Raw genomic sequence first — 12,876 nt, 5'->3', positions numbered from 1 at the left:
TATTAAAATAGAAAGTGCTGCACAATCATAGCCCCAGAGTGTGCAGTACCCACTCAATACAGGGAGTGTAGGTGTTAATGCAGCTATTGAATATTAACCAAAAGCCTCCAGTACACACAAACTGAAAGGTAGGTGTGCCTGTGCCTAGATGAAACATGAAAAAACATGAAAGCACTATGAGGAAAGATGCAAACCAAACGATAAACAACTTCTCTCCATTTCCTCCCCTACAGAACACGTGCAGCCCTGTAACCTCCAAAACACTGAAATGGCTGACTGCTGACTGCCAAGTCAAAGACATGGTGAAGAAAATACCTGAGTGTCCAGCTTTTGATGCAGACTGCTGCACTTTCCACGTTTTTCACAACATTTTGGAAACCCTGAAAAGCGACATAGAATTAATCTGTGGTGAGGATTTAACCCCCTCTGTCACTGCAAATATCAATCAGCTGAATGTGGCGCTGAGCGAAGGAGCTGCGTTTTACACCTGCAAGGACACAGACCTTCTGCAGGTCAATCATGGCCAGGGGATGAAAATGGCTCAGAAGAAGATGTACATATGGCAGGTTTTACAGAAGTATGAACGATTTATGCAAAATACAACAAAAATCTACTCTTCAGCAGAAATGTAATAGGCCAGGATGGAAAAATAACTTGAAGATAGTAAAGCCTTGGCTAAATGTGACCTTCCATCACATTGATGATGCCAGGGACAACACTGATAATGTCTTTGATGTTCTATATATTCTAACTATATAATCTTCCTTAAATTAATATTTGAAGGATGAATGCCTTAAATTATTGATTGTATTTATTATGAAACTATTTATACTCATTTATTTGCAACAGCACATAAAGATGAACTACTGTAAGCCAAGGTGACTTAATCAATCAGCCATGGCATAAACAAGCAAAGAGAAAAGCACAATTTCAGTAATTTTAATATTTTTAGCTTGCAATTAATTTTCAAAAGAAAAGCTGATTGGCAGTAGACTGATACTGTACTCTCTCTGCTAGTGAATTGTACTGATGAATTTCTGGAATACATCTATTTTTTTAGATTTATTTAAGCAATGATATAGTTTATATATATTTACCCAGATTTTTAACTTATCTGTTTTAATGCTGCAAAGGATGAAGGATGCTGCTTAGTAGGTGAGAGGTTTTGCTCATTTTCTGTGGTCATATTTGGATAGAACCTGGAACTAAATTAAAATGAGATTAAATATAAGTAATATGGCTGAATTCTCTTTTTTCTCTAATTCTTTTTCATGGTACTTTTTGCACTGAAAGCTTAGTGTTTCATTAAACAGCAAATTAAAATATTTGTTTCTGGTCCTCATGCCAAAGATATTAGAAACAGCACATATCCTCCTTTCCTGCCTATTTTTATTCACAGACATGAAGCAGTTCTGTTTCTTAAGTTCCCAAATGATTTCTCATTGGGATGCATCAGTGAGGCAATTTTTCTAATCAGCCCCCACTTCTGAAGACTGAGTTATTGTGGCTTCTACATCACAGCTCTGGAGTTTGGTTTGGGTTTACAAGTTTTCATGGTTCAGGGCCAGCACCAGCCTTGCTGGAAATGTGCTTGATTAGCTCAGACACAGCCACACCTCATAATTATCACTCCTGGAACTTTCAGGGCCTATGAGGACAGAGCAGTTGAGATGGAGGAATCACAGATGGGCTTTTTTAAGTGTCAAAAGGGCAGGCAGTGGCAGGACTTAAGGATGTGATGAGTCTAATCTTTTGTGGGTTTGTTTCCATCTAGCGATGGAAAGGCATTGGGGTTTGTGACACATACAGCTTGTTCCAAGTCAGGAACACGTTAAACATCAATCTGGGTGACAACAGGGACTCTTCCATGTTTGCACACAGGAAACTTCCCCAGCACCCAATTACTCATGGCCCTGTCACCTCCTGGTGATGAGCATGTTCAGGATGAGAGAGGCCTCAGAGACAAGAACAGGCATAGAGGAGCTCCTCAGTGTAAATACAAGTTAAAATTTAAAATAAATTTTAAAAATCAGTGAACATTGCTTTCCATTCTTTTACATATAAGTCAAGCCCTGAGTCATTTACCCATCAAGGTGCCAATTTCCTTACTACAGTGATTTTATTTGGCATAATTTCCATAGAGCAAATATAGGTCCACTTTTAGCACTGTTCAAGGATTAGCAGAATCAGCCACAAGAATAAGCCATTTGAATAACTGCCTTTTGGCACATCAGCAATAGCAAAATCACCACAAAATCAGTAAAACAAAACCAGTGCTCTCCAGCCACAGCTTCCTCACAGAGAGGTTTGATAGCATCACTGCTGTAGCAGTGTCATTTGTGCACTTGGTCAGGAGTGAAGTCAGACTGAAGTATTGGTTTATCGCTGCTCATGAAACAGCAGTGAAGAATCACCGCCTTCTACTAAAATGCTTTATGTGAGATTAACCTAGAGATAATAAAAAAATTAAATACAGAGTAAGAAAACTGCTATACCTCCTCCTGGAACCACAGGCCTGACTCATCAGTTCTCATAAACTCTATCAAGTCAAAGCCAGCAGTCATAAGGATGAGATTAACCAGCATCACTTCCTGTGCAATGATTTTAAAATAAAATCCCTGTTTTCACTCCTCTATTACCTTTCACTTCCACTAGAGCCTCAGTCACCCAATGCTGTGTCCACTAGGCAAGAAAATCCAATATACCAATGAGGTGAGAGCTGAAGCACAGAGAGGCGAAGTGTCTGGCTGGGGAAAAACAAAAATCAGTCATTACAGGCAAAGCTGAAATGCTATTTGTTTCATTTTGTAAATGGACTTAAGAAGCTCAGTGCCTAACATGGACATATCAATTCCATGAGGATACTGTTATCTAATCTCAGTGCTGCTCTGTGGAGTCCGTTGGCTGGGCAGTTTGTCAGACACGATCCCCAAATCCAAGCCTGCAAGAAAACAAGATCATCAGGGCTCCAGGCATTGGTGCAGCCCCTACAGGCTTCAGAGTTTTACCTTTCTTGGAGAAATACCAGGGCTACCTTTGAATTACTAGCCCGTCAAAAGCAGGTGCAGAAAGAAATGTTTGACTGTTCTGCTTAATACAATTAACAGCAGTAAGGGTCTGATCACTTGAGGAACAATATCAGGATACCAATGCATTCGGAAAGTTACGTTATGCAAAACGTGGAAGAGCAGGCTCACTGGGTGTTCAGGGTGAAGAAACGTGTACGCTCTGCAGATACCTGGACTTCTGACGTTGGTTATTTTGTCCATTCCCAGTCTCTAAGCTGCTTCAGTGAACAGAGGCAGAGCTGACCAGAGAGGTTAGTTTTCAATTTTTGCTAATCTGGCTAACAAATCTCGTGACACAGGGAACAATCTAGCACAGAGCAAATACAGCCTGGTGGCCAATGCACTAAGCAACAGAAATCACTTATTAAGCTCCAAGTAAGCTCAGAGCTGACTCTTTCAAACAAGAAGGGCCCAAGGGCAACAAGTTTCTTAAAAGGAATCCAAGGTTCAGAAGCTCAGCAGAGTATGTAAGCCAAAGACACAGATTCCAAAAGGGCAACTTCAGCACTGCTAAGAGGGAAATGAGCTCTTGTCACCTGTCAGAGTTGTAAAAAGGATGGCAAGTGTTGGTCCTGCTCCAGGAACAATTTCACTTTCCCCACATTCCCAGTTTAGAAAATAAAGGCATTACAACCAGTTTCTTCCAAAAAATAACCTTTATTGTTTTGGTTGTAAATATAAAAAAAACGCATTGCACAATTTAACAGACCTACTGAAAAGTGCTACATATCAACAGCACAACAGAAGTTGTGTCATGCAACAGAACAGGAAACCTAGGCAAAGCAAGAGCACAACCTGAAGTCCTCATACCTCCAATTTTTTGCCTTTTTTCTAACAAGTATGAACTCCATTCACTTAAAACACATTTAAATACAAGGTTAGAAGAAGAAAGAGAGAAATTTATTCATTGTATTGTTACTTAAAAGGCTTGCTCCTCACACTGGTGTCTTTTGATTCCAAACCTTATGCTGGAAAAGTTCAGAGATAAAACCAGTTCAGACAATGGCAATCTGTTATATACCTAAGAAGTGTTTCTTTGTAACTGAATCAACTTTGACAGAGCAAGTTACAGTTCAGTACTACCACTTCTGCTCTGCACAGTCAATGAGCAAGAAATCCAAGCAAGAATGAAACAAAAGAAAATTTGAGACCTTAAATAGTGTTGTGGGAACAACACTGGGACCCTATAAGAAAAAAAAAAAAATCAAAACAAACACCTCCTCTGAAACTCAAGTGTATAAATTGAGGAGCAGTAATAGAAAGACTCCTGTTATCTCACCTAATCAAAAAAACCCTCCTAGAAGTCCCCAGCAGTTGTCCATAGTCCTCAAAGATGGATCTGACTGAGTCCATAAAGCACCTAACCCAGCTATCATCAGCCTTTTGATTCTGGGTGTTTTTCCATGCAATAAAGGTGGAAAACAACCAAAAAAGAAAGGAAAAGGTCAAAATAGTAGCAACCCATTTTATTTTCAGCAATATCTTCTAGTTGGCAACATCAAGGGAAGAGTGAAAGAGCTTTCAATGATTTGTCCTCCAAAAGCTTTATCTTGCTGAACATCTTTGTACAGAGCTTCCCTCTCCTGCTCCCAAAGTGCTCCTCAGAGTTTTGTGCTTTAAAAGCAAACAAAACAACATTTACCTGCCCCGTCCCCTCTACTAGACACACACTCCCAAGGGACTACAAAGGGATGATATTTTTTGCTGGAGTTTGACAGCCCTTTGTCTTTTCAAGCCATTCCAGATGTAGAGGATTAAGCACCTGCCTGTTTGCTGGGTTTCTGCCGAGCTTCCGGTATGACAGCTTGCACATGTGTGCGTATGTGCCTGTGTACACAGGAGCGGAGGATGGTGAAGTCAGCAAGAAGGATGCAGTTTTTTCCACACATACACCATTTTCGACAATCTCGGTTTCAAAGGGACACCGTAACACCACGTAGAGAAAATTCTCTTAAAACCCAGGGAAGCCCCACTCTGTCAGTTCGTTGATTTAGGGGAAGAACATGTGACTTAAGGTAAATCAAACACATACGGGATGCCAGGATCTAAGGCACAGATGGAAACATTCTAGTGAGCCTCCCCTCAAGGAAGCCTTCCACAGGGGTCTAGAAAAGTATGGAAGAACGTGTCAATCAATCAGGTCAAATAGTATTAATCAAGAATCCTTTGGTTTTGTGCAGAGATCAGACTGTCAAAATGAGGCATGGACTTGTCTCTGTTCCTACTGCTCATTAATTCCTTCAATTCTAGTTTGGTCCTGGACTCCCACCACTTGCTCCTTGGGTTGACAGGGAGCATCATACAAGCCTAATAACTACAGCAGAAAATGCACAAATTCTCCAGAACTGGAGTATGGGGAGGGGGCCATCTATAGTATACTGATCAACAGAATTCAAAGTCAGAAGGAACCACTCAGTCTGACTTTGTGCATATCACAGGCCCTTCCTTTATTGAGTGAAATACATCGGATTTGATGAAGGATTACTTGTACTCAGTTACGTGGGGATTCTTTCAAAGTTTAGCACCAATTCACTGAAGACAGACGTGCATCATCTGTAGTTCTATACAGATTACAGGCACTGTGTGCTTTGCTTGCATGAATATACTTCGGTGACACTGAGGAAATCAGATCACTTAAAGCAGGGTAGAAAGTGCTACCAAAACTCTTTTTAAAGCAATATGATGTTTAGACTCCTCAACAAGTAAGACAGACAGATTAAGGAGTTCAAATATGTGGAAAACTAGGCAGGAATTAATACATACATGGTCACTCTCTCTTCATACCACTCCTTAATAGTTTTACTCTGCAGATGTGAGACATAAAACAGCTATTATCTCCTGTGTTTCCAAATGAATTGAAATCACAACCCTCACAAGGCTGACTGATAAAAGAAAAGAATTCTGATTTGCAATCAGACATATACACTGAATTACTGACTCAAAGAGCAGCCACATCATTTCTGCTAATTGCACTACGTGGAAAGTATCTTTTCACTTTTCCTTCCCTCCCTCCTACGCTATTGCCTAAATAAGCAATCTTTAAATTTTTTTGTCTTTTCTATATTAACATTTGCAGTCTTTTAATAGTACCATGAGCTTCTTTCTCCACCACAAGTTATTAAAATAAGCACTCTCCCTCCAATTGTAACCAGCTCACAGTGCAATGAGCATGACAGGTTTTCCATCCACATCCAAAAAAAAAAAGCTAATGGACAACAATTTTCAGCAGTTCAGTCACATTACCCCTTCTTAGCCATTTAAATTCCCTTTCAGCTTCCAACCCATTCAGTGAGATCCAAGCTGTTGGAATTTAAGCTCATCAGACTTCCCTAAGCTTTGAAGTATGCCTGTAGTGTACTTTGTTTGTTAAGACAAAACAGTCTTAATGTCATTGATACTGGCAATGGTAAAAATCAAGCCCAAGTCATTGCCTGACAAGCAGGAGACCACATTGCAGGGGAGGCATTTCAGAATTTGTTCATCTGAAAAGTACTGCAAAAACACAAGTTGGGCTGTTCCTGGACAATCTGCCTACTCTCTAGATTTCTCTCTAGAAAACTGAATACCTGGTTTTTAGCATGCCCATACATGTGCAGGTATGGTGAGAGGACCCAGTAAGACAGAACTTGAGGGACACTCCCCAGCTAATCAGTGTTAAATGACTTTACTGGAATCATGTTCACAATCAATGATAAAAATGGGAGGATTTACAGCACAGGTTTAAAAAAGAATTTATGTTTCTTCAACACTTGTTATCCAGATGCATCCCAAAAATATTGCTTAACTTATCAGAACATCATGCCTGAAAGACATAGATATGGATTGCCCCAGAGAAACTACTCACTACTTACTATGACAACTTTTTATACACTACTTCCATGAACTATTCCTTAGCTGAAGCCTGGATTTTTGTTGGTTCTGTCACACAGATACAGATTTTCACACGTGCCATGAACTTCAAATGATAGGTCAGATCAACTGTAAAAAAAAAAAAAGAAAAAAGAGTATCTCTTCATTTGCCTGCACATGCACACAGAAAGGTGTGAGGGTACTTATCTCATGTGATTTTGTCTTCTCTTTAGGGCTATGAGGATGGTTAAGGGACTGCAACATCTGTCTTATGAGGAAACGCTGAGACACCTGGGGCTGCTTAGTCTGCAGAAGAGAAGACTGAAAGGGGATCTTATTAATGATTTTGAGTATCTGAAGGGTGAGTGTCAAGAAGAAGGGTCCAGTTTCTTTTCAGTGGTGCCCTGTGATAGGACAAGGGGCAATGGATACAAAGTGGAACCTAGGAAGTTCCACCTGAACATGAGGAAAAACGACTTTAGTGTGAGGGTGCTGAAGCCCTGGAACGTGCTTGCCCAGAGAGGTTGTGGAGTCTCCTTCCCTAGAGACTTTTAAGACCCATCTGAACCTGTTCCTGTGTGACCTGCCCTAGGGGGGTTGGACTCAGTCTCTGGAGGTCCCTCCCAGCACCTACCCATTCTATGATTCCTTTCCTTCACAACATTCCCCTCCAGCTCCCTAAACTCATGGTACCTCTGCTCAGAACAGGGTCCTGGGGTTATCTCTTCGTGCTTTCTTCTTGTTACAGCCCTGCTCACACACAAGCAAACTCTGCAGAGTGCCATTAGCCACAGCATCCCAGGACAAGGAAGAAAAACTCTCCCCATGCTTAGCCCTGCTCCCCAAGCCTATTGTTTCTTTTTAAACTTTGGCCCACCAAGTGGAGAAGACTTGGGACAACGCTGAGAAAAACTTCATCCCCTGAAGGAGAACCTACTGACCCCATTTCAGCGTGTGCAATGCCCAAATATTTTAGCTGCTCCTCTTTTTAGCACTGTGACAGCCTGATGATCAATCTCAGGAAGCCTGCTTTTGAACCTAGAAAACAGCTCAGGGAAAACAATACCCACAGTTTACATAGCTCTTGAGAATCAGAACCAGCTAAAGAGCGGAATTAAAAGGGTCACAGGATCATTCCAGACAATGAACAATCAAGCTGGAATGAATATCCCGGTGCTGCCTCAGGGTGGACAGGTTATTACTGTTGTAATGAGACTAAGTTTGTCTGCAGCAGAGCACAGTACTTGCTGAGACTGTCACAGAAAAATGTTCTGTAGTATTTTGGGTTGAAACACATTTTTGTATGTTTGACTGAGCTCGAAGACCTTCAGGTTTTTCAGACAGAAGGCAAAAAGAACCAGCAAAAAAGATGAAGTAAAGAACTGACTACAAGTCCATGTGGTTTGATATAGTTTCTAAGAGAACAAAAAAGCCATTTTCTTAACATTACAAACTCATTTCTTGTCTCTGCAGCACTACTACATTTATATATGGGTGTATTTTATATGCACACATTTTATGAGGAAGGCAGCTGAGCTCTGGAGAGTGCAAGAAAACAGTTCACAGAATCTCTGCAATCTAAAACTGCTTTCTGGCACTGACTGCACAGCCTGCTGCTTGCCTGCAATGGCTGTACCAGGAAAAATAATAATCAGCTCCTTTACTTGCTAGAAAATACAGCATTTCTTGAAACTGATCATATTGCAATGATACACTCCCTAAAATAAAAAAAACACAAAACAGAGCCTGAGATTTTAATTCTAGTATTTTTGCCATGAGGTGACATCATTGACGGATTTTTCCTCTCCTTTGGTTTTTTTATGATCCTGCTTAACAGTTTTCACAATTCAAGTAAAACAAATGGAACTGAATACCAGAAACCAAAATAAAAAGCATGTTTTGTTTCACTAAATCCAAAGTATATTTCTCCTTGAAATACATTCCTTGATGTACAAGATTTACACTTCAGAGAACTTAGTACTTGAAGCTGTTTTGTAGAAATACGTTTGTTGCATATAGACACATGCTGCATTGATGGAGATATATTGCTGCCTGCAGGACTCAAACCTGCTAAAATTTACCTGAGCTTGGTGTTTTCTCACTTAATGGAGTACAGCACAGCACTGAAGAGGAATCAAAACATTATGACAACGTTGCATCACACTTCCGTGTGTTCTGAAGGCAGAGCCAGATGCTCTGAACAACATCTCGGGTGATGGAGAGAACTCTTTCTAAAGTGCACCAACTGAAAGGAGACTCGCCAGGCTGCTAGGCTGGCAGGTTCTCCACCCCTTGTACAAGCAACTCATTGTCTTTGGTTGTTAGGTTTCACCAGCTGATTTGTTCATTTTGATGACTGCCTCAGCAGCTTGCTCTGGCAGGCACGATGGATCTGACAGAATTGAGGTGGTTGTACTTAGATGACGAAGGGTATTCAGCACCACTAGGAAAAAAAAAAAAGCCAGAAAAGGATCAAGAAAATTCATTAGTCTGAGAGCAAATAGATTCATGCAGGACACAGTGCAGGTACTCTAAGGCTGTTGCACATGGCAGAATTACAGAAACGCTTCTGCAAAACATGCACACCTCCACACACAGAGACAGCAAGAAACAAGAAATGTGCAAGAACTGTTCCCAGGGAACTAGGAACGGGGATCCAGGACTTTAGAAAACCCACTTATTTCTTCTACAAAAGAGACTTGCCAATTCTAACTGTAAGTTTAAATACTTGCTGGATTGCAAGGGGTAAGGCTGAAGCAGTCCTGCCCAAACACAAGGTCATTCTAAAGCTGAATACAACTCTCAGAAGTCTTCCTTCATAACCAGATAAATCACACTGACAAACTTACTCCAGCTAGAGCGGAGTATCTGAAATTTACGTGCAGCTTGAAACTTTAAATTCTAGCATCTAGATCAGCAATTTGTTGGTTGCCTTCTTTCTGTTCGGTTTTAAGTATGCAGTCAAGTATCTTCAGTCACAAGAGGTTCTTATTTTTCCACTGAGCTAATAAAAAGGAACTGTAGGTCTTATTCAGCATCATGTGCTTTCTTTGTCATCCATTGACTTTCAAGAATTGGTGGTATTATGTATGATCAAACTTCATAGAATCTGGAGTAACCTCTGGATAGAACTTCACTTACTTGGCCTCAGAACAGGAAGAGGGCAGTGCTGATCCAACCAGGCCATTGCAGTTTGATTCAGATCCTTAAAGCTTGTGGTAGAAACCATCCCATTGAAGGACTCAAACAATGGCTTAATAATAATGCTGAACTGCAAATCAAATGTTAAGGGAGACAACAAAGGAGGAATTCAAAACACTCTATAGGAAAGGCTACTACAGCTCAGTCTGCAGAGAAAACAATGGATTTTTAAATGAGCTTCAACTACTACAGAGATTGCAACATCACAATTTTTTTTTTTAATCTGTAACACTAAGACAAAGCAAAAATTGAACATCAGTTCCTAGTGAAGCTCATTATTTTTTGCAGAATTCCCGCACAACTCATCTGATCTCTTACAAACCAACTGCATGCCATGGCACTGCTGCAAGCATACAGTAATTTGTTCAATTTCTTCATTGCCACCTTGTTCATACAACACTGATCCTTTCACAGCAGAAGTAACTAGAAGCTATAGTGTAACCACATCACTTCACATAGCACACCACCATGCATTCAAGGTGGGTTACCTGGAAATTGTGAGCCCAGCACAGGCCAACAGTGCAAGTATTTGGGCAATTTTTCAGGCAGATTTTTCAGCAAACATTCAAGCTCTCTGCTACTGCAGCTAAAAAAAAAGACCACCAAGTATGTCAATGCTCTTACAGATAATCAAGGCCCAAACTTGCTTATCTGCATCTATGTGGACCAGAAGAGCAGCAAGCTGATTGTCAGGCTTTTCTTTTAGCTCTCTACCATCACAGCTTGGAAGGATGGGCTTGGAGTTGGCACCAAGCTTCCTGGCAGAAAAGGAGCAGACAGGATTCTTAGCCAGTAGTATATTAAAGTGAACAGAGCACCACCACAAGCCTCAGTTGGCAGCAGCTCTCAGGCTTTCAGATGATCTTTCCTGGAATGGTGACCATATTTGAGCTCAAAACAGCCATATAATTCATCAAGTAGAATCCAGCATACAGATACATTTACTTCAGAAGCCGACTGGATGCTAAAAATTCACCTGAAGGCTCAGAATCTGTGGTTTTACCATGTTACTCCGAGAAGGGATTTTCTCACTATAGTCAGCACCATGTGAGAACATGACCCAAAGCAATCGCAGTGTTGTTATGCACCCCCACATCTTTCTCACTGCAGTTGACAATCAAGATAAGTCTAACAATTGCATAGAATACTTGAGGGAGTTTGCATGCCCTTACAGACTTCTACAGAGTAACTGGAAGAACAACATGGATATCCTCCTCTCAATATTCTAATATTCAAGAGTACTCTATTTTGGGACTATCTCCAGCAGCCCAAGATCATATTACTCATTTCCCTCCCCTCCTATATGCAACAGAAACTGTGGGTTTTTTCGTATTTGCAATGAAACTGCCCTTCTCTGCCTTACAGTCATTTCATGAAGAGATTTTTTGTTATTATCACTCACCCCTGGACCTTGTCAGCTTTTATTGCAAGACATTCTGAAATATGTCACTATGTGTTAAGGATTCAATCCAGCTCTTGGAACAACTGCTCTATAAAGCAAAGCACAAATGCAGTTAACTCTGTTTCATTCAGTTTGTGTCTTTCTCCCTCCTGTATTAATCTTTTGCTTACAAGCAGAGCTGCTAGCACTTGAGAGGCAAAGAGAAGCTAAGTTGATTCTCTGCTGTAACAAAAGACAAACAGAAAACTAAAAAAAAAAAAAAAAGGAAAGAGAAACATGCAAGTTTTAAAAACTGCCTTTGCAACAGCTTCAGTGATTGTTTGTAATACTTTAAAAAAAATTAAAATATTTGCTATTCTCTGTTCAGTTTTTTTCAAAAGACCACAAGAGCTGCAGTTAGTTACACAAGCAGTCTATTAAATACTTCCTTCAGTGTAACAGCCCACCAAGAAAACCTTGCTTTAGTATTGCATTTTACTTCCAAGTTACCACTCATACTTTACGGTGAAGAAGTTCTGCCTCACAACAGCCTGTAAGGCAAGGATTCATATCCACATACAGATGTGAATGAAAACTGAGGACATCTAGTATTTAAATAACTTGGCTTAAAGTCACAGCACCAGAATCCAGAGTTGTTGGCTCTAAATATCTTAGTACTGAACTTCAGGTTCAGCAGGTTGATATGAAAGGATACAATCCAGAACTTCCAGTTCTGCAGGGTCCTGCTTCTCACATACTCATCAAACATCCTCCTCATGTGGTCAAATCTCTGTCGCGTTACAGAAATCCCAGTAGCAGGGAGCTGCTGTTGACAAGAACTGAAAAGATGTTCCGAGATCAGATTCCTCACCAGAAAGGACACACTTCTCTTCCAGACTAAATTACAGCAAGAGAAAAAAGTATGCATCCTCTATATTCCCAATACATAATCACTCCAGAATGCCATCGTTACAGCCAGGATCACATATACTGTTTTCTCATCAATTTTGTCTGCATTCACACAGCAAAGCTACTTCTCAAGCTGCTACACACTCCTTACAGGCAACAGTGTAAAGTGTAAAATAGAACAGAGGAGAGTTTTTTTTTTTACAAAAATGTACATTAGGAGTCAAGGAACAAAAATTACAGTTACTCCTGAGCAATGGTACATAAGAAAATGTTACAGAGATTCTTAAGAACCAGATCATTTAAAATAAAAGCAAACATGTGTCAACATACCTTTAAACAAGAGCAAAAGGATTTTGATTTGCTGGCAAGTTTAACATAATGCCTAAGCCTAACACTTCTGTAGATGGAAGAAATCCCACTGGGGTTCTCAATGTGCTTTGCAATAGTGCATAACTATTGTAAACCCAC

At 40.3% G+C, this 12,876-nt stretch overlaps 1 protein-coding gene across 1 annotated transcript in view; it reads right to left on the bottom strand.

Moving 5' to 3' along the window:
- Window positions 1-9,196: 9,196 nt before the first annotated feature.
- MLXIP (MLX interacting protein) overlaps window positions 9,197-12,876 on the bottom strand; it is a 49,325-nt gene continuing 45,645 nt past the window's right edge. Inside the window, exons 15-17 of the mRNA XM_054392769.1 lie at window positions 12,215-12,338; window positions 10,059-10,188; window positions 9,197-9,360 (exon numbers count right to left, since the gene is read on the bottom strand). Of these exons, the coding sequence (XP_054248744.1) occupies window positions 9,239-9,360; window positions 10,059-10,188; window positions 12,215-12,338 (376 nt within the window). The 3' untranslated portion in view covers window positions 9,197-9,238. The remainder of the gene's footprint in view (window positions 9,361-10,058; window positions 10,189-12,214; window positions 12,339-12,876) is intronic.

The sequence above is a fragment of the Indicator indicator genome, chromosome 26, assembly GCF_027791375.1.
Source record: "Indicator indicator isolate 239-I01 chromosome 26, UM_Iind_1.1, whole genome shotgun sequence".
Taxonomy (NCBI): Eukaryota; Metazoa; Chordata; class Aves; order Piciformes; family Indicatoridae; genus Indicator; species Indicator indicator.
Note: the sequence above shows the minus strand (reverse complement) of the source record. Positions and strands in the feature narration are given on the sequence as shown.